Source organism: Arvicola amphibius, chromosome 14, assembly GCF_903992535.2.
Source record: "Arvicola amphibius chromosome 14, mArvAmp1.2, whole genome shotgun sequence".
Taxonomy (NCBI): domain Eukaryota; kingdom Metazoa; phylum Chordata; class Mammalia; order Rodentia; family Cricetidae; genus Arvicola; species Arvicola amphibius.
This window is the reverse complement of record NC_052060.1, coordinates 40854936-40876280: the sequence shown is the minus strand read 5'-3', so window position 1 is coordinate 40876280 and position 21345 is coordinate 40854936. Positions and strand designations below refer to the sequence as shown.

General features: G+C 40.6%; 1 protein-coding gene across 1 annotated transcript in view; it reads left to right on the top strand.

Annotated features, from left to right (window-relative positions):
• Tet2 (tet methylcytosine dioxygenase 2) overlaps nt 1–21345 on the top strand; it is an 83935-nt gene that overhangs the window by 51615 nt on the left and 10975 nt on the right. Inside the window, exons 3-9 of the mRNA XM_038311230.1 lie at nt 5412–8731; nt 10468–10558; nt 11752–11845; nt 12825–13033; nt 16850–17000; nt 19314–19403; nt 21082–21219. Coding sequence (XP_038167158.1) covers nt 5458–8731; nt 10468–10558; nt 11752–11845; nt 12825–13033; nt 16850–17000; nt 19314–19403; nt 21082–21219 — 4047 coding nt within the window. The 5' untranslated portion in view covers nt 5412–5457. The remainder of the gene's footprint in view (nt 1–5411; nt 8732–10467; nt 10559–11751; nt 11846–12824; nt 13034–16849; nt 17001–19313; nt 19404–21081; nt 21220–21345) is intronic.

The following is a 21345-nucleotide window of genomic DNA, read 5'->3' as shown; positions in this document are numbered from 1 at the left end:
AAACAGGCTCGAATAAGAGCAAATTTAAGTTCAAAATAAAGTCTCCCTAAATCATGCATTTTCGTGTGTATTATGTGATGGGAAGGGCTTCAGAGAGCTGGCAGACTACTTCTGCATGGTCCTACCAGGAGTCACTATTTCCAGGCAGCTTCTCAGTATTTACATCTATAAAATAGGAAACCAATGAAGCCCTTTCTGATACCCTGAAATGCTTCATACATCATTTGGACTATTAATGCCACGTGCCCTGCTTCCTATTTGAATGTCATTTAAAGTCTTGTTACTCTTTCAAAGGTGAAATGCCGCCGTTCTGTGATTCTGATGATTCTGAGCTCCCTGTTAACATAATTCTGAAAACCAGAATGACTACCCAAGTTTATGCTGGGCTCAGGGAACATGCATTTGATTTTCAAATAATATAATAGTTGATAATTTTTCAGAAGCCCTAGGTATTAATTTCCAACAGAAATTGGTGATGGGTTTCAATAGCCTGCAATTATCCCTTCAATACAACTCAGAGGATGTTGGTTATTTGGGTTTGTGTTTTTAAGTGTAACTGTTAACAGTGTGTAAGCTGAGTTATCCTGTAAAGCATCCCTGGGAAGCTTAGCCAGTCAAGTCTGTAGGTTTCTGAAGGATATTTGGTCTATGCTCTCATATAAACTTCATAATGGCTTTTGAAAAATAGCACCCTAATTTTGATTGGCCAAAGTCCTCCTGAGTGACATTGGCTAATCCCTCTTTAAAAAAATTGCTGCTCAGGCTGGGTGTGATTGCCAGCATGGGCTCTAGAATGAGACCCTGTCTCAAAATAATGGGGATGATGATTACGATGACGTTGCTTCTCAGTCTAAATGAAAATTTTCTTCATGTAGCAAACTAGTATAATATAAATAAATGACTATCATCTATAAATTTCCAGAAAATGCATTACTTTAGAAGTATCTAATCTCATAAATTAAAAAAAAATCTATTTCTGGTCATTCACTTATAAGAACAGATAATAAATGTCTGTATCTCTTATTGCTTTCAGTGGAGAAAGGAAATGCTATGATTTTTTTCCTGTAAAAACATGGCTGAAATTTAACCCTCACTGGGTAACTGAGAGGGTAAACTTTAGAGGTAGGACATCTAGAAGTAGAATATTCAGAGGTGATCAAAATTGGGATCATGGGATTGGGTACCATGATGTGAATGTGGGGGTCAATGACAAGTGTCAGGGGTTTGTTTTCTCTCCTACTGTGAGAGCTTTAGGGTCCAGCCCAGGTCTTTTGGGACAGGGCCTTCAAAACGAAGAGGGTGAGACCAGCACACAGTATCCTTGGCCATGATACCCTGCACCAGCTCCAGACAAGAACAGCAGGAAGGCTGTTCCACTTGAGAATGAAGAGCCAAAATAAGCCTCCAGCCTGCCCAACCCCATGCCATTAGAAATAGGAAGTGGACTGAGGAAAACCATGCAAAAATAACTCCAGCAAAAGTTTATAGTTTTTTGAAAATGATTCCTTGTTTTACAGTCATTTAAATTTAAAAAAACAACAAATCCTAATGTCCTAACTGATTATTAGGTAAACATCTCAAATACAACCCAAAGATTTTTTTTTCTGTCTTAACCATGACTTTTTCAGCTTAAAACAAACAAACAAACAAACAAACAAAAAAACTACAGTACTGAAGCGTCTTCCTTCTCTCTAATGTGAATAATGCCAAAACCTGGATAATTGAAAGTACTGTACAAATGGGTACAGGACTCTTTAATATTCTGAGTTCCCCTACAAGAAATGCGGCTTAGGACGTACTAAAGCCTGAGGCAATATTTCCTTTTTTACCCTCTGACAGGGGAGGTTGTTTTCAAGAGAGACAGTGTTTAAATTCCCTGAACTATTAGCTTTCCACAGCTACTGGCTTTACCCAGGAAGCGAAATCTTGCCACAGAATACTTCTGTTTAAATTTGGGGCTTAAAAGTTCTATTGTCTTTAAACCTCCATATTAATATCAATTCTATTTCGTTACCCTAATTCTTAGAAGCTACTATTATGTTTAAAAGGTTTTTGAGCTTCATCTATTATAATTTTTAGCTTGACATTTTAAAGAATGACCAAAAATTACATGGAATGGATCATAATGTGTTGAATGTTTAAAATGCTTTGATTATAGCTCAAAATTAGGTAGCATGACACTGTATACAGAGCCTGAAATTTGTAGTATGAGAAATGTACACATGTATGTAGCTGTAAATAACACTTGATAGTTGTATGTGTGGATTGGTTGTACAGTTGCCAAGAGTACATCTTTTTCTTCCCCTTCCCCCTCCTTTCCTCCCTCCCAGTTTCTTTATTAAGAAAAAAAAGAACAACCCAAAAGAAATGTGATGCAATGCATGATATAGAATTTTAAATTTCCCCAAAAGTGAAAATTAAATGTTTTTGCTTACTATCATCCAGAATAATTTATTATTTTATTTTTTGAGACATTTTGGTTTTAAATTCACTACGCAGCTGAAGAACTTTGACCTTGATTCTCCTGCCTTCAACTTCCCTTGCCCTCTGCCAGGGTTGATGTGGTGCTGGGGACCGAAGGCAGCCAGACAAGCACTCTCCCAGATGGGCTAAATCCTAGCCCATAATGGATGTCTTCACAACACGAGATATTTGCATTACTTTTCATATAGGCCTGAAATCCAGTGCTTCTTTTCATTCCTATGGCACATTTCAGCTTAGAGTAGGTGTATTGCAAGGGTGCAGTAGTTTAACGTGACCATGTATTCATGTCTATGTTAGGTGATATCAATCTTGCCTGTCATTTAAGACACAAAAAAGATCACTTTTCTTTGTTCAGTGAGAAGAATCTTTTCAATTTAAATTTTAATAAGAAAGACAAATTTGAAAGTATAAAAAGACAATTAAAAGGAATCCCCTTCCCATGGCTATTCTTCAGCTGCTTTTCCGTCAGTTTCTGTGTTTGTGACTCAGGTGTTGTGTGGGCTTAGGCATTCTGTTTTTCTTTTTCAGCACAAGGTTAGAAACCATATAAAGTTCACCAATAAAAGTTATGTCAGTTGTCGGGCCAGCCACAGAGGCCTATTGGATAACTGCTGAAAGGAGTACTGCATCTTCCTGTGTCTGCAGATAGAGGTTCCAGGTGAGCCTAGATAGAATCATGGACCAGTCCTAAAATGGAAGCGCTGCCCGCCAGGCTGGCTGCCATCCTTTCTCAGAACAACTAGCTGCGTGTTGTGTTTCCCTACCTGGCTTTCATTCCTCAACTCTCCCCTGTAGCAATCTCATTGCATATACATAGAACTTTTGAGTTTGCTTGTTCTGTTACAACGGCAATATTTCATTGCCATAAAACTTCTGATTACTTTTATGTTTTGAGGCTATCATTGCATTTGGGGTGGGGGGCTACTTTACTAAATCTTCAGAAATGATGGCAGCGTTTTAGCTGGCTGTCCTCACTGGTCAGTGTACAGTGTGATTATCTTTCCGACACAGGGTCTTGTATACAGCCCTGGCTGTACTGGAACTCATGGAGACCCGCTGCCCTACCCATGCAGGATTAAAGGTGTGAACAGCCGTGTCCTTCTAGGTCCAGTGATAATTTTAGCGCTGCATTTCAGCACTTCTATCTTATTTCTTCCTCTGTCCCATTTGTCTTGTCTGAAAAGTAAGTACTAACTAATAAAACAGGGTTTTAGAGCAGACAGAAAAGAGTGCCCCCTCCGCTGTTAGCCTTCAAAACAGGAGAAAGATGCAGAGATGTGTGTGTGTGTGTGTGTGTGTGTGTGTGTGTGTGTGTGTACATACATGTGTTACAGGTGCCTGAATTCAGAGGTGAAAACCAGATTAGCCACTCAACACTGGAGTTGGGAACCAAACACAGGTCTTAACTACTGAGCCCTCTCTTCCATCCCTTAATATGGGTTTTTACATGCCCACCTCCCCTTCCCCTTTTTCTCTTCTTCGGGCTTTGAATGTTTTTACAAATCTGGAAAATGTTTGAACCAATGATAATGGTAATAACTTAGGGTTTGAATGGTCTCAGTGAAATTTACTGGGTGAGTACAAAAATGAATTAGATTAAGCACAAAAAATGAGCTAGAGTTGTGTCGAAGCAGTACATAAGGCAGACAGAGACAGTAGGCCAGCTGCAGCTAAAGTGGTGACTTCAGGATGGAGAAGAAGCTGAAGGGGAAGAAGGTGCTGCTGACATAGATGTAGAGAGCCACTTTCACACAGCAGCCAAAGCCCTTCCAGCTGAAAGTGCTTACTGTCGATTTTTATAAAGTTGTCAGTGCTAGACTTAAGCCATGAAGAACAGGAAAGATAGCTATTAGCACCAATTATTAGGATCTACATTTTGTTATTGTTTTTATTGAGTTATACATTTTTTTCTTTACTCCCCTCCTTTCCCTGCCCCTTCTACCCTCTCCCGTGACCCCCCCACACTCCCAGTTTACTCAGGAGATCCTGTTTTACGATTTTTAAAATTGTATTTATTTACATGTGACTGTGTATATGTATTGTCTACGTATGCATGTGCCCTAACAGGTGTAAGAAGTCAGGGGACAATTTGTAGGCCTTTACACTTCTCACCTGGGTGCTGGGAATTAAACTCAAACCATCAGCTTGGTGATAAGTGCCCTTAACCTGCTGAGTCATTTCACCTGCCCTAGACAGGAAATCTTCATCAAAGTGGGCATCCGTCCCCTGTTGAAAAATCACCTAGAAGCAGCATGCTTGGAGGTGGTACATGTTTGAAAGTGGTTGTGTGTGTGTGTTTCAACTGAGTATCGAGCCTGGGGAGAGTGTCCTGCAAGCTGCACATGCTGCCTTGCGCTGACTTGAGCCCCGAGCCAAGTGGGTATTTTAAAGCCTCACCTTCTGCCACGTCACCGCATGGTGTACCGATGACGGTGAAACACAGTGTGGGGTCCCTGTTAAATGAAAGAGTTTGAAAACCATTGACACATGCCAAGCAGAACTAACCAGGTATGATAAGGAGGAAAGGTACCAGGATCAGATTTTAGAACATTCTTTTGGGTCTTTTGATAACAAATTGGAGGCAGCCTTGAAGAACTCAAGGGAGGATCCAGTGTCAAAGAGCTGTGACAGGGACTGTGAGACAAAATAGAATGGAGTGAATTGAGATGGGGATAATTTAAGGAGTGCACAGGAAGCAGCGATGGCAGTTCGGTAAGCAATTAGACAAACAAGTGCTGGAGAAAATGCGGTTTTTCTCTGATACTACTTGATGGTAAAGTATGAACTTCTCAGAGCAGCTGGGACTCTATCATTCCTTTTTGCCATGGTAGGAAGACAAGAGTAGCTTCTTGCTCAAAGAGTGTCTGACTGCTATACCCAGATATTGGTGTTGCTGTAATAAAAGTTTGTGTGTCTGTATTCTTTAGGATTCATTCAAAGGGCAGCCTTGTGGATGGCCCCGAAGCAAGCCTGATGGAACAGGACAGAACCACCCATCCTGAGGGCAGCACACTGAGTCCATTCCTGATACCACCGCCTTCTCCCATCTGCCCGCCAGAACCTCAACTCCAGAATGGAAGCCCATTAACAGAGAGACTTCATCCAGAAGAAGTGAATGGAGACACCAAGTGGCAGTCTTTCGAAAGCTATTATGGAATACCCCACAGGAAAGGCAGCCAGAGCAGTCGTGAGAGTCCAGACTTTATACACGAAGGCAGGGGGTATTCCGGGTGCTTACAAAACGGAGGAATAAAACGTACAGTCAGTGAACCATCTCTCTCTGGGCTCCATCTGAACAAGAAATCAAAACTAGACCAAAAAGCTAAGGGAGAAGGTAATAGCTTCGGGGAAAGCCGAGAAGGACACCCAGGTGAAAGCAGCCGTCAGCCAAATGTCTCCAGTCGGAGCGAGAACAGAGAGGCTGTGCCCTCTCTGGCCCAGGATAGAGCAGGTGCAGCCATTGATGGTTTCCCGACTCATAACTGCAATGGAGTGGACAACAGAGAGTTTCGGGCTCTCAAGGAGCAGGAAGGGGAAAATGGCAGGAACGTTTTACTACTTACGAACAAGGCTGTGCTAATGCCTAACGGTGCTACAGTTTCTGCCCCTTCCGTGGAAAACACGCATGGTGAACTCCTGGAAAACACGCCATCTCTGTGCTGCCCAGATCGCGTTCCCATGGCAGTGCAGAATACCACATCTCATGTGAACGACCTGAACAGTCGGGCTACTAATGAGTTGTCTTGTGAGATCACTCAACCATCGCATACCTCAGAGCAGATCAATTCCCCACAGACCTCAAGCTCCCGGCTGCCTCCCGAGCTAGCTGCCATGGTGCCGGAGGCCTGTGATGCTGATAATGCCAGCAAACCAGCTGGAGTGCCAGGTACCTGTCCTTTCCAGAAACACCAACAAAAATCAGTTTTGGAGATATGCCCATCTCCTGCAGAAAACGCAAACCCACGGGGAAACGTGACGCTCTTTGCTGAAGAATCCTGTTCCGGTTCCAGCTGTGACATAGAAGGTTCTCATGGCAGCTCTGAACAGTATTCAAAGCAGAAGGAAATCAATGGTGCTTACTTCAGGCAAAGCGCAGTGTTCACTAAAGATTCCATTTCTGCCACTACCATGACTCCACCATCACAATTGCTTCTTTCTCCCCCTCCTGTTCTTCAGCCTCCCTCAGAAGGAAAAGGCACTCTGGGTGATGGGGTTTTGGAAGAACACCAGCACTTAGGTAACGCATCTCTCTTAAGAGAAGGGAAAACAGAACATCAACCTAAGGTGGCATCATCTGGCCAGACTCTGAATCCATCTGTTCAGACATCCAACCCCTCGCTGATGCTGCCGGAAGGGCATCAGAATAACTGCGCCTCCGTGCGCTCTGAACAAACCAGAACCATGTCAGAATATCTCAAGTATTACCCACCAAATCATGGCTGCGGTGGAGATTTACAAGAGCACGGCCTGCATCTGATGGGACACAGGGAACAAGAGATGATGAAGGATGAAAACAGGGAACAAACACAAGACTCAGTGCTGGCGGCCCAGCACTATCTGAAACCTGGATGGATTGAACTGAAGACCTCTCATTTCCGGGAAGCGCAGCATCAGCCGAGATGTAAGGATGCTATGTTTCAGTCGGTCCTTCGCTATCAGGCCGGCCCTTCCAATCAGATGCCCTCCACACAGTGCACTGAAAATATGAACATGCCAGGAGGATTCCAAAGGCTACCCTACATCCAGAAAACAGCTCAGCCAGAGCAGAAGTCACAAATGTACCAAGCGGAGACGAATCAAGGACACTCTCCTGGTATGAGGGACCAGCATCTACAGTTCCAGCAAACTTCATACCAGGAGTGCCTCTCCAAGGCAGATACCGCTCCTGGTGCTCATGTTCCGAGTGCTCCTCTTTTTCATTTCCAGCATACAGTGGATCCCTCCACTAATAAGCACTTGAATCAACAGGCCACAGAGACCGAACCATTTTCAAACTTTTTACAGCATAAGCCTCATAAGCAGGCAACGCAAATACGAGCATCCCAGAACTCAACTTTCCCTCAAAACTGCCAGCAACAGCAATCACAGAGGACGAATAAAGAACAAATGCCTCAAACTTTCTCTCATCTCCTAGGCAGCAATGATAAGCTAAGGGAAGAGTTCTGCTCTGGCCAGATAAAGGTGGAAGAATGCTATAGTAGTGAAAACCAGTATTCAAAATCAAGCAGTTTCCAAACTCACAATACCCAGGGGGGGTTGGAGCAAGTACAGAATGTGAGTAGTAAAAATTCTCCTTATGTGAAGACGTTAAAATCAAACACAGGCAAATTACAGGTTCCCTGTTCGGATGATACACACCCCATTCCCGAGAATCGAGAACAAACTCTACACCCTGAACTCTTTGCAGGAAACAAGACCCCACACCTGCAAAACATGCAATATTTCCCAAATGATGTGACCCCAAATCAGGATATTCATCATAGGTGCTTTCCAGAACATGAACAGAAGCCTCAACCAGCTCCGGCTCTGCAGGGATTCACAAGCAGAGGCCAGGATGCATTTTCTGGGCAGCAGGCAGCAAAACTAGCTGAAGTAGCTCAGCAAAGGTACTTGGTGCATAATCAGGCAAAGGCACTCCCTGTGCCCAAGCCAGGAGGAACTCAAACACAGACCCCTCCTCAGAGGGACATTCAGAAGCATGCTGCCCTAAGGTGGCTACTCCTACAAAAGCAAGAGCAGCAGCAAACACAGCAATCCCAGGCTGACTCTTGTCATAATCAGACACACAGGCCAGTCAAGACAGAGCCTGGATCCAAACCCTCTTCCTGTAAACGCTCCATGTTGGCACCCCAAGAAAAAATGGCCAAAAAGATAAAGCAAGAGATCCCCCCACCAAACTGTGATGATGGGCAACCTAAGAGCATCATTGAGACCATGGAGCAGCATCTGAAGCAGTTTCAGCTCGACTCATTCTTTAACCATAAGTCCCTGACTCTGACTCTCAAGTCACAGAAGCAAATGAGAGTGGAGACATCTGGTACCGTCACAGTTGTGTCTACAAAGACCCATGCTGCAGAGTCGGAGAGCCACACCCCAGCTGCAGAAAAGACACCAACCAAAAGAACAGCTGGCTCTGCACTCAACAATTTTTTAGACTCACCTTCCAAATTACTAAATCTTCCTGTAAGAAATTTATTGGATACTCCTATCAAGACTCAATATGATTTCCCATCGTGCAGATGTGTAGGTGAGTGCCAGGAACATCCTGAAGCCCATGGTGCTTTCCAGAATTAGCTCATTGTTTTCGTATTTGAGAGTTTCTTCCTTCTTAAAGCTGGAGTCTGGGAGCCCACTATGAAAGCTCATAAAAAACTTGCTTTTGTCTTTAAATTACAGACGCTCATGCCATGCAAAATGAAAACTTTGTTTGCATCTGTCCACCCCCTCCAAACCAATTGAATGTGTTCTTTTTTTTTCCTCTAATTAGATCTTGAAGTATAAATGTATTTTATATCATTTTAATGATTTGCTTGTACATACTGGAATTTTGTCTACATGTATGTCTGCATGCCAGAAGAAGGCATTGGATTCCATAGGACTACAGTTGTGAGCCACCCTGGGAGTACTGGGATTTCTAACTGCTTGGTCCATCTCTCCAGCCCTACATCTTTGGTTTGGTTTGGTTTGGTTTGGTTTGGTTTGGTTTGGTTTTTGAGACAGGGTCTCCCAGCCCCTGTCCATCTTGTCCCTATGCAGATCAGACTGCCCTGCCTCTGCCTCCCAAGTGCTGGGATTAAAGGTGTGCATCACCATGGATCTATTTGTTTTAACTCTTATGTCTTAGAGGAGGCATATAGGCAGGAAAATTAGTTACCGTGAAAAAAATAACTACTTCCTCCAACTCATGTAGCTTCTTAAACAAAACAGTGTCATAAAACCAGGTTTAAAGTTTGGGGTTAAAGATCAGAAGATTTCTGGGAACTGAGGAAGTTCCTATCTTTAATCTCAAGTTGGAAAATTGCAGGACCAAGGTTCTGAGTACTTAGTTCCAAGGTTCTGAGTACTTACAAACGTAGCCCTTAGAGTACTCACGAAAACTCCCTTAGGAGCACTTAGAGAGTAAGTCCTTTCCCACTTGATACTCTCTATTGGTTTGTGTTCCTTTTTGTTTTCTTTTTTAATATAAAAATAGTATTTCTTAAATCAATGCCTTTTGTTAAGCTTGTGTTATATAATAGTTGTGCAGCTGGAAGATATCAATAGTATCTGCCCCCCACAAGTGTAGCAGAAGACATTAGAACAGGGTACCTTACTGTCTAATGTCCCACCCATCCCATGGTGGTGCTCACTGTATTGTGCCATCCACTTGGCAGGTTGGTGGGAGGAAGGAGGTTCTTCTGCCCTGTGTATGGCTCACAAGATGCTGCACAGAGCTAATGTGTAGCTAATGTGTAGCCAGTACTCCTACAGTGGGCCCTTTACTGGACTCTGGAGAATTCTCTCACAAGTTAGCTCCAACGTGCAGTGAAAATAGTTCTTACCAAATGTTGAGGGAAAAATAGGAGCAGAATAAATGGATTCCACAAGTTTAATTATCTGGAGTGGAATAGGACAAGATTTATCTTTAAACTTCATAATTTTCAAATGACAAGCATGATTCTTGTTGGATTTTTTTTTCTATTTAGAAAACTGTGTTGTAGTTTATTACATATATTTTAATCCCTTCATTCTTATTTGATTTAAAATAATTTCTTATGCTATATCTGAAATGTAGTAATAATTTGCCAGTAGCCATTGTGTGTGTGTGTGTAATACTTTGCACATTTTTCTAATAGATGAGGCCACCAATGTACTCTAAAGGGAAAAAAAAGAATGGAAGTTACTTAGGGCCATTAATGTGCAGCTGGGGGATAATCTTTGGATGTAGCCTTAATTCTTAGTATAATTGAGGTCTAAAATAATAATCTTCTATTATCTCAACAGAACAAGTTATTGAAAAAGATGAAGGTCCTTTTTATACCCATCTAGGAGCTGGTCCTAATGTGGCAGCTATTAGAACAATCATGGAAGAAAGGTAATTAACTCAAAGGCACAGGGCAGATTAACATTATCCTTTGTATACAGCAGTGTTTCCAGTTCCCCCACACAGAGCAGTAAACAATTGTAAATCAAGTAATTATCAGTAGGCTTAGCTATTCCGTGGTTGCCAGCCCAGCACACTGCTATTCACTACAGAGTCACAATATTTGACAGGACAAATAGTTGCTTAGCTGGCACAGGCTGCCCACTTGGAAATGGATGCTTGAAAACCCGGGCACAAACAAAAATCATTCAGCCAACCTGCTGGGCACGCGAGTGCTGGCACAGGCGGCAAAGGGGCTCAGTCTGGCTCTCTCCTGTTTGGTGACGTGTCAAAGAAATAACAAGGGCAAAGCAGCACAAGGGAAGACCATTGATTTACGATCTTAGCTTTGCCTATGATTCCTTTCTCTTACAGAAGAAAGCAAGCGTGAAAGCTTAGCTAAGAGACTCCATTTACTTTCCAAAACTGTCTGTCCAAGGTGTCTACCCTCAGTTCCCTTATGTTGAAGACTCAGAAGGCCTTCCCTATAGATAAAGCTCTGAGCTGTTGTATGCCATGTCATAAAAATGTATTTGAGATATGGGCAGGGCACTCAGTGTCATTCTCGCTTTATTTGTGGATTATGACCTTCTAATCTATTATGTAGACATTCACCACATTGTCCCCCAACCTGGCAGAGGCTGTGAATTTCTCTAAGCACTTTCTTTTGTTCGCAGTGCACAGCATTTGGCGTGCAGGGAATACAATCTATTTCTAGAGTTCTGACTTTTTCAAAATAGCTGGATAGTAACTTTTTGCCAGATTTCTTTAGGATTTCTAAAACCTTACAATTCTCCAAGTTGGAAGATAAATTTAGTACAGGACAATAATCAAATAGTACATGGTTTCAAAATATGAATTTAGCAAACTAACTTATTTTGTACTTTGTATATAAAGATAGCTTTCCTAGTTTTTCTCATTCAACATATAACTACAGAATAATTCATTATAACTCTTGGTATATTTGGATGCTGAAGAAAAGATAAGACTGACCCATTACACTTGGCTTACACCAATTTTTTAAAGAATAAATTAAACCTTTAATTTCTTAAGATGTGGTTATAGAACAAAACTACACTTACATGTCCAAATATGTGATTGCCTCTTGAAGTAGTCTACTAATTGTGTGTGTGTGTTTCTTTAAGGTTTGGACAGAAGGGTAAAGCTATTAGGATTGAAAAAGTCATCTATACTGGTAAAGAAGGCAAAAGTTCTCAGGGATGTCCTATTGCTAAGTGGGTAAGTGTGACTTATTGGTGCCCCTGCTCTTCGCTCTTGATCGTTTTGATTCACTCCTCACCATAAGAATGAGTTTACCCAAGCGAAAGAGTGTTGCGAGTTGGAATGAACGTATCCTATGTGTCACCTTGTAGTCTTAAGGTAGAGTAGTTCTGAAATCATGGACAAACCATTAAACTGAAATAGTTTAATAGTAGAGGTCTAGAGCAGAGGTTCTCAGCCTGTAGGTTGAGAGCCCTGGGGGATCAAAGAACCCTTTCACGGGGGTCACCTAAGACCAACGAGAAACAGATATTTACAGAATGATTCATAGCTAGCAAAATTACAGTTATGAAGTAGCAATAAGAATAATTTTAGAAGCCGGGCGGTGGTGGCGCACGCCTTTAATCCCAGCACTCGGGAGGCAGAGGCAGGCGGATCTCTGTGAGTTCGAGGCCAGCCTGGTCTACAAGAGCTAGGTCCAGGACAGGCTCTAAAAAAGCTGCAGAGAAACCCTGTCTCGAAAAACCAAAATAATAATAATAATAATAATAATTTTAGGATTGGGAGAGGGTCATCATAACATGAGGAAATGTATTAAAGGGTCACAGCATTAGGAAGATTGAGAACCGCTGGTCTAAATCATAGTCCTTAGATCATGAAGAAATAGTCCCTAACCCTTTAAGCATCAGATTAATATTTATAATGCCACTTAATGAAAACCTCAACTAAGACCTTGCATATCTTTTCTGTAGTTCTTACTACAATAGTAGAATTTAACTGCCCCACTGTGCCGGGCTAGCCATTGAGGAATAACTTTGCACCATTTCCTTTTGTGATAGTTGATTAGGTTCTCACTGTATACCTGGGCAGGTGGTGATAATTTTGATCCAGACATGAAAAAGTATGCATTTGCAAGTGGATATTTTCTGGATCCAATTGACCTTTGTTCTGTCTGGGCTGGGGCGGGGCTTTCTGGGTGGGCTATTGACTCCTGCAGGTGATTCGAAGAGAGAACCTTGAGGAGAAGCTACTGTGTTTGGTCCGAGAGCGAGCTGGCCACAGCTGTGATGTTGCGGTGATTGTGATTCTCATCATGATCTGGGAAGGAATCCCAAGGACTCTGGCTGACCAGCTCTACTCGGATCTTAAAGAGACCCTGAGTAAATACGGTGCCCACACTAATCGTCGTTGTGCCCTGAATGAAGAGTAAGTGGGGCTACGGCCCTTTCTATCCTCCAGGGGTATAGTTTCATTTCAAGCAGGACTTGAATTTGTCTACTGATAAAGCGGGGGTCATTTGATTGATTTCATAGTTGAACAGTGAATAGTTTTCTAAAATGAATATTCTGTCCACGTAGACCATTAGTCAGTGTTCAGCAGCAGTTTCTAGTAATATCTAGGTGTCTGTACCCACATGGCTTCAGTTCTACCATAATTTCTCTTTTACTTCTCCTGCCATAATTTGACACACCTTATCAATATGGCTACCACTTTAGCAAGCAAAGATAAAGTTCTGTAGAAATCAAAATCATTTTTCTATTTAATCTAGTTCAATCCTTCTGTAGTACAAATGTGCTTCCCTTCCCAATGCTGCTCCAGATGTTACTGCTGTGTATCTGTTGTTACTATCTGCTGGTTTAGCTTTGTCTACTCTGCATGAAGCCAATGCACTCACTCAGAGGTTTTCTCTGTTTCTCTACTGTGGATCTCTGCATGATGCTAAAATACAGAAAGGTTCTCCTTCTACATTTTCTCACAGTTGGTTGAAAAATAATTTAAATTATACACTTTAAAAAAAAACCCACACAGTTCTAACACAGAATAATTTGGGATTATAGAAAGACGTCCCCATGTTTACCAATCCCATTGCTAATCAAATTGTTTATCATGGTTGCTCAGTCTTGGTTGTATTATACCATTGATCCATAACTGATTTAAGAAAGTTAGTCCTCCCATTTGAAACAGAGTTGATTTTGAGAGGTTTGATCAAAATACATCTCATGGTCTTTGTTTGACTGCCCTTAGTTTGCTAGAGATTGCTCAAAAGGACTTCCTAGCACATGACTTGTAAATTTCTGTTAAACTGCTCTAGATGCAAAATACTTTCCAGTCTATCAAATTATTCTGTTCATTCTTGGAAAAAAATATGTGTATATATATTTAATCATAAATAAGAGAGAAGGCACATTGGGCACACTTTTGCTGAGGCAGTGGCTTCAGAGTCTAAATTGCTGAAGAACTTGGGGAAATGACTTAGGGAAGGATACTTGTACATCCATGCTTATTGTTGCCTTCCACCTAATAGCCAGGAAATACAACAAACACAGATACCCGCCTACTGATAAAGGGTTAAACAAAAATGTAATGGGTGCACATAATAGATTTCAAACCATAGAGAAAAAAAAGTCATCTTCAGGAAAATGAATGGAACTAAAGATGATTGTGTTAAGCAAACTAAGCCACAATCTAAAACATCATATCAAGAGAGGCATGGTCATGACATGATAGCTCTGCTTATTCTTTTTGGATATAAGCTCACATTCTCACCTTCCCACATTGCCAGCATTTGTTTCACGTATTTCCTTGAAAACCTCAACAGACATGCAATCTCAGAGCAACTTTAGTGTGCATTTCCCCCGTGTTTTAAGAGGTTCCAGTATTGGCTGACCATTTATATTTCTGTCTCTTCAGTTCACGAGTCTGCTTATTGACTGGAGAGTTTGGTTTTAATATTTAGTTTTTGCAACTCTTTAAATATCCTACCTTTGCCGGGCCGTGGTGGCGCACGCCTTTAATCCCAGCACTCGGGAGGCAGAGGCAGGCGAATCTCTGAGTTCGAGACCAGCCTGGTCTACAAGAGCTAGATCCAGGACAGGCTCTAGAAACTACAGGGAAACCCTGTCTCGAAAAACCAAAAAAAAAAAAAAAAATCCTACCTTTGAGCCCCATCAGTTTATTTGGTAAAGATTTTTTTTCAATATTTATTTATTAATTCTGTATACAATATTCTGTCTGTCTGTATGCCTGCAGGCCAGAAGAGGGCACCAGACCCCATTACAGATGGTTGTGAGCCACCATGTGGTTGCTGGGAATTGAACTCAGGACGTTTGGAAGAGCAGGCAATGCTCTTAACCTCTGAGGCATCTCTCCAGCCCCTATTTGGTCAAGATTTTTGTCCCACAAAACTTTCTTGAGCCACACAATCTCACTGTCACTAAGATGACCTCAGGTGGTGGTTTATTGATTGTCAGTTTGACAGGATCTAGACTCACCCTGGAGACATTTCTGGGCTTGGTTCTGAGGGATTTTCTGTAGATAGGTTAATTGAGGTAGGTGGACCCACCCTAATGTGGGCAACACCTTTCCTGGCTGGGGCCCAACCCTAAAACTGAGGTGGTGCATTTTTCCTTCTCCACTGTCCAACCTTTATCCAGACTGAAAGGAATTTTGTTCTGCACCGCGTGGATATTCATTTTCCCAGCGCCATTTATTCAGGCAGTAGTTCTCAAATTTGAACTTTGATACCTTTATCAAAAAAAAAAAATCAGGTGGCTATAGCTCTTTTCTGGGTCCTCTCGTCTTACTCCATTGGTCTAAATGTCTCTTTTTGTATGAGTACCATGCTAGTTTGTTGCTATGGCTCTGTAGTATAGTTTGAGATCCGGTATTATGATACCAACAGCATTGCTTTCTTCTGTTTAGGATTATTTTGGCTATTTGGGACTTCATTCTTTCCTATGGATTTGGGAATCATTTTTCTAAGGGTATGAAGAATGTAATTGGAGATTTGGTGATAGATTTGACTCTATAGTCATTTTCATTAATATAATCATTTTATAATACTGATTATGCCAATTCATGAGTATATCTCCAATTTCTTGATTGATTAAATATATATATTTAACCTCTTTGGTTAATTTTATTCACTTGTATTTTAATTTATTTTTTCTTTCTTGTCAAGTTCATTATTGGCATATAAAAAAGCTGGGGAAAATTCTTTGTTACCATTTATTTATTGATTTATTTATTATGATTATCTGTGTGGATGTGTTCATGTAAGTCCTAGTACCCACAGAGGCCAGAGGTGTTGGAGCTACAGTTATAGGCAATTGTGAGCTACCCAATGTGGATTCTAGGAACTAAGTCTGTACATGCTATTTGCAAAATTCACTGATTTTTTTTATTTTTTGTATTCTGTACTTTCATGAAATGACTGAGCATTGAATTAAAAAAGAGCAGTGATAATGAATAATCTTGTCTCTTTTCCTGATTTGAGAGGAAATGGTCCCCATACAGTATATGTCGACTCTGGTTTTACCATGTACCCTTTATTGTGTTTGGCATAGATTCCTTCTCTCCCTGGTTTCTTTAGCACTTCTCATGAAGGAACATTGATCTTTGTCCAAAGTTTTTTTTGTATGTCTGTTGATAAGATCATGTGATGTCTGTACTTATTTGTGTGTTGAACCTATGCATTGTTGCCATGAAGCCAACTCTACCAAGGTGTATGATCTTATTGTGTTCTTAAATAGGATTTGCAAAATTTGTCCATCTGTGTTCATCAGGGAAATTAGTCAGTAGTTTTATTGAGTCTTTTTTGACTTTTGGTGTCAGGGTAAATTGTAGAATGAATTTGGTAATATTCCTTCCCCTTTCTTATCAAAATTTGTGTGTATAAAAATACATTTCTAAGCAATGCACCAAGTGCATTTTAATTGAACATGACAAATAATAATAAAAAACAAGTTTAGAACACAAAAATGAGAAAATTGAAGTGACCAAAGTTGTCACAAACAATATATGGAAACAATTATCATTGACACACATTACACAATTATATGAAATCTAAGAATACTCAAATTTAGAGGTAGAAACAATCTCTGTCTCTTTAAGACATGAGAATGGCTCAGTAACATAAAAGGTGAGATGGTGGAGTTTGTCAGAGACTAAGGTGCTAGGAGATGCCTCCACTGAGGAGAAGGTGCACTATCTATAATCTTGCATTTTGTCCTTTGATCTCAGGAGAACCTGTGCTTGTCAGGGCTTGGATCCAGAAACCTGTGGTGCCTCCTTTTCTTTTGGTTGTTCTTGGAGCATGTACTATAATGGATGTAAGTATGCCAGAAGCAAGATCCCAAGGAAATTTAAGCTACTTGGAGATGATCCAAAAGAGGTTGGTTTGTTTCCTAATATATAACCTATTTTTCATATAGAATTAGTGAGCATGGATGACCTGTCATACTCTCATTAACAGAAGGAATTTCATCTCAGATGAACCTACAAATTCTGGCAAAATAATAAGCACAAAATATTTTATAAATTTAACATGACTATGTATAGCAGCATAAATGAGTCTTCCCTGTGGGCTGTCTTTGCTAAGGTTTCTACTGCTGTGATTAAAAACACCATGACCAACGTCACCTTGGGGAGGAAAGAATTATTCCACCTTAAAGCTTGTAATGTAATTCATCATCTAGGGAGATCAGAGCAGGAATCTGGAGGCACAGAGCTATTGCAGAGGCCATGGATGAGTGCTGTTTGCTTACTCCCTATGACTTGATTGGGTCAGTTTCTTATAGAACCCTGGACCAGCAGCCCAGAGATGGCACTGCCCATATTGAGCTGGCCCCTTCCCTGTCAATCATCAATCAAGAATAGGCTGTCCTGGAGCTCAATCTAAACCAGGCTGACCTCAGACTCACAGAGATCTATCTGCCTCTGCCTCCTGTGATTAAAGGTGTGCACCACCATCACCTGGCAGACAATAGACTCTTGATGTTAATGAAATTTTGATTTTTCGGTGTAATTTTACACTATTGATATGTATAAGGACAAGGTCCCATTTAACATTAATTTTTCATGGAGTGTTTGGGAAAAAACAAGTCTATAATATCTTAGACCAGGTAAAAATTATTTACATATTAAAGCTGGTCGTGCTTGAAGATCTGTGATATTGGGGTTTACTGTGGCAACGTGAATCAGGTTGCAATCAAGGACAAAAATATTGTGGATTTGTAGATAATATGTAAATATTATTTTTAAAACAAGGAAGACTTATTTTAAAGAAAACTAAATTAGGATGTGTGATGTCATTCTCATCCAAGTCTGAATTATGAAAGTCATGCTTACCCTATTTCTAGTCAGTCACAAGATTTAAGTTCCTGGACTGAATGTATTTGAGCAATGAAAACAGGTCAGTTTTAGTATACATGTCCCATTCAAGTAAAATGAGCGTTGATTTCTCACTGAAGCCATCAAACTTTTTGTCTCTTAAAATACAGATTCTTTGGAAAACATATTTGTAAATTGTGGGACTTAAGGTCATTTAAGTCTGCTTGGAAGTTTGCCGAATGACCAAAACCTCAATATACCTGGCACTTGTGTACTGTCTCACTCCCTACACTGTAGCTATTGAATCTTAAATGTAGTTAAAGTACATATGCAGTTATTAACTTGAATATATTCCTCTAAAAGGGAACTGTTATTTGTGGCTATAATATTAAATAAAAATCAACGATTTAAATATTCTCGAAAGATATTTTCTCAGGCAGGAATATGGCACTGTTTACCTACTAAAAGGTTGCATCCCTGATGTGTGTGTGATACATTTGTGTGTGCACTCACACATGGCATGCGGCAGGCAGCATAATTATTGATGTGTATGCATGTGCCTGTGTGTTTGTATGTGCACCATGTACATGAAGGTGCCCCTAGAGGCTAGAAGAAGGCTTGTGATCACTTACAACTGTGTAATAGGTGCTAGCTGTGAGCTGTTCTGACATAAGGGAGAGGAACCAAGTTTGGATCCTCTAGGAGAGCAGCAAGTGTCTTAACTGCTGATACATCTCTGCAGCCCTCAAAATTGCTTAACAGTAGTAATTTTAAAATGAGAATGTGTTGGCCAGGAGTGGTAGTATACCCCTTTAATCCCATCACCCCAGAAGCAGGCAGATCTCTATGAGTTCGAGGCCAGCCTAGTTTACAGAGTAAGTGGCAGGACAGCCAGGGCTACACAGAGAAGCTCTCTCTCGTGAGAATATGTCAGTGGAAATTTACAAACCAATTACTAACACATGCCACTTCAGAAGCCTCTCTGAAAACCTTTTCTGTGTGAGCATGGAGTATTGAGAATATAACAATGTTTGCCTTTCAAGTAAACTGCTCAGTCTTTAGACAAACATAGGTGTTCATCTTCCTTAATGAACATTTGCATAATGAAAGAAAATGGGTTCTTGGGACCCATCTGGCTTACTCAGCACCACTCCCCCAGCAGAGCGGAGAGATTCGGTCCATCTTACCCAAGCCCAAGTAACTAGCTTCCTGATCGCACAACATTCATACTAGAACTAGTCATATTTTAGAATATATATAAAGAAAAACTCTATACACTTGGGAATAATATAACTGACTGCCCTGTTTCTAAATGCATACACAGGTTTGTATATTGATCTTTAATTTAGAATTTGTTGGATCATTTTTTGTACAGGAAGAGAAACTAGAATCTCATTTGCAAAACCTGTCTACTCTAATTGCTCCAATATACAAGAAATTTGCACCTGATGCATACAATAATCAGGTAAGTTTAAGTGATTATTTATGATTCAAACTATTTGTTCATTATTTGTAACTTATCCACTCCTGGAGTATCTTTTTAACCTTCTTTTTTAAGTTTCATTTTTTTTCTTTTCTTCATGTATATGAGTGGTACCCTGCATGTATGTGTGTGTGTGTATATATATATGTTATACACACACACACACACATACACACACACACACACACACACACACGGCATTAGCTCTCCTTGAACAGAGTTATAGACAGGCAGTTGTAAGCCACTATGTGGGTGCAGGGTCTCTGCAAGAACAGTGAGTGTTCTTCACTGCTGAGCTCTCCCTGCAGCCTCCCTTTCTCTCTTAATTGTTAAAACTATTTGAAGAATTGTTCCTAGTGTATGGGTTTTGTTTTGTCATTTAAAAGGCATCCTCTTGGTCTTTTCAGCCTTAAAAACAAATTTTTTTAGTCTTAACTTAGGTTTTGACTAAAAGATTTCATGTGAAGATTTTGTTGAATATATTTAAATCATGTGGCCCTGACTGTACAGTATATTTTCACAGGATTATTACATTTATTATACATTTATCAACTAATACATTGCTTATTACATTTATTATACATGGGTCCAGTTTTGTTAGACTTTGTCTCCATGAAGAAAGTCAAAGACAAAATCATTCTGTGTTTACTTATTTTGCAAGTACTAAACTCCTTAGTTAACTAAGCGATGAGTTCAGAAATTTCTCCAGATTTAGTCCCATAACAGAATCATCCAATGAACTCAAATGAAGACCTGTTTGTAGCCACATAGAGGCATGAAGAGAGCATATGTTTAGAAATAAATTCAAAAGTAACTGCCACATAATAAAATCTAGAAAGAGATGTACACAGAGGAAAAGCTGTTTGTTCCTGAGTATCTGGTACAAGATAAAGATGTGGTATCAGCCTACAGGGAGCCGTTCATGTACCAAGTTTGCACTGGAAGTAGGAAAGGATGAAGTGACTGAATTTTTATTTTTATTTTTTCTTTAAATCTTAGACATTTTGGGTAGTAACTATAATCAGAAGTATCTTCTGCACAGATTTTCTTCCATCTCACGCATTTTTTTAATATGGGTTATTCCCTTGACTATGGAAAAGACTTTAAATGTGATGCAGTCCTCACTTGTCTGTGTGGTGGAAAAACCCAGGAGACTGGCAGAAACTTCAGGGAATGAAGATTATGGGCCTGATGTTGTTTATAGCAGTGGTTACATGAGTATACATACATCAAGATTAGACTGCCTTCTGTAAATGCCACCTAACAAGTTTCATGGGCAGGTTAGGAATATATGCTACAATAACAGTTAGTGTGTGTGTGTGTGTGTGTGTGTGTGTGTGTGTGTGTGTGTGTGTGTGTATTTCACTAACAATTAGTGGGAAACGAGACCATGAATTTGAAAGAGCGAGGAGGGTTTGGAGGGAAGGGAGAAATCTGGGACCTGGCAGGGTAAGTCAGGAGTGGAGTGCCACGTCAATGTGTGAAGCCCTGAATGGGACCCTTGGCATCACACACACACATGGAATTTTCCTCGATGGTATTGTCAAATGAAAATTTTCTATGTTTTTGTCATTTCATCATTTTATAGATATAAAGTGCAAAATAGTCTCAAACTATTCTGAAGTACCTTCCCACTCACACACATACGTGTTTTTCTCAGATTGAATATGAACACAGAGCCCCAGAGTGCCGTTTGGGTCTGAAGGAAGGCCGACCATTCTCAGGGGTCACTGCATGTGTGGACTTCTGTGCTCATGCCCACAGGGACCTGCACAACATGCCAAATGGCAGCACATTGGTAAGTGGCAACCTGTGATCCTAGCAGCATCTGCCAGCGGAAAGCAAAGGCTGTGTGCTGCTGGCTCAGAACAGATGTGAATTGTGCTCCAGAGTAACCTTGCTGGGCACGGCAAACACTCTCATA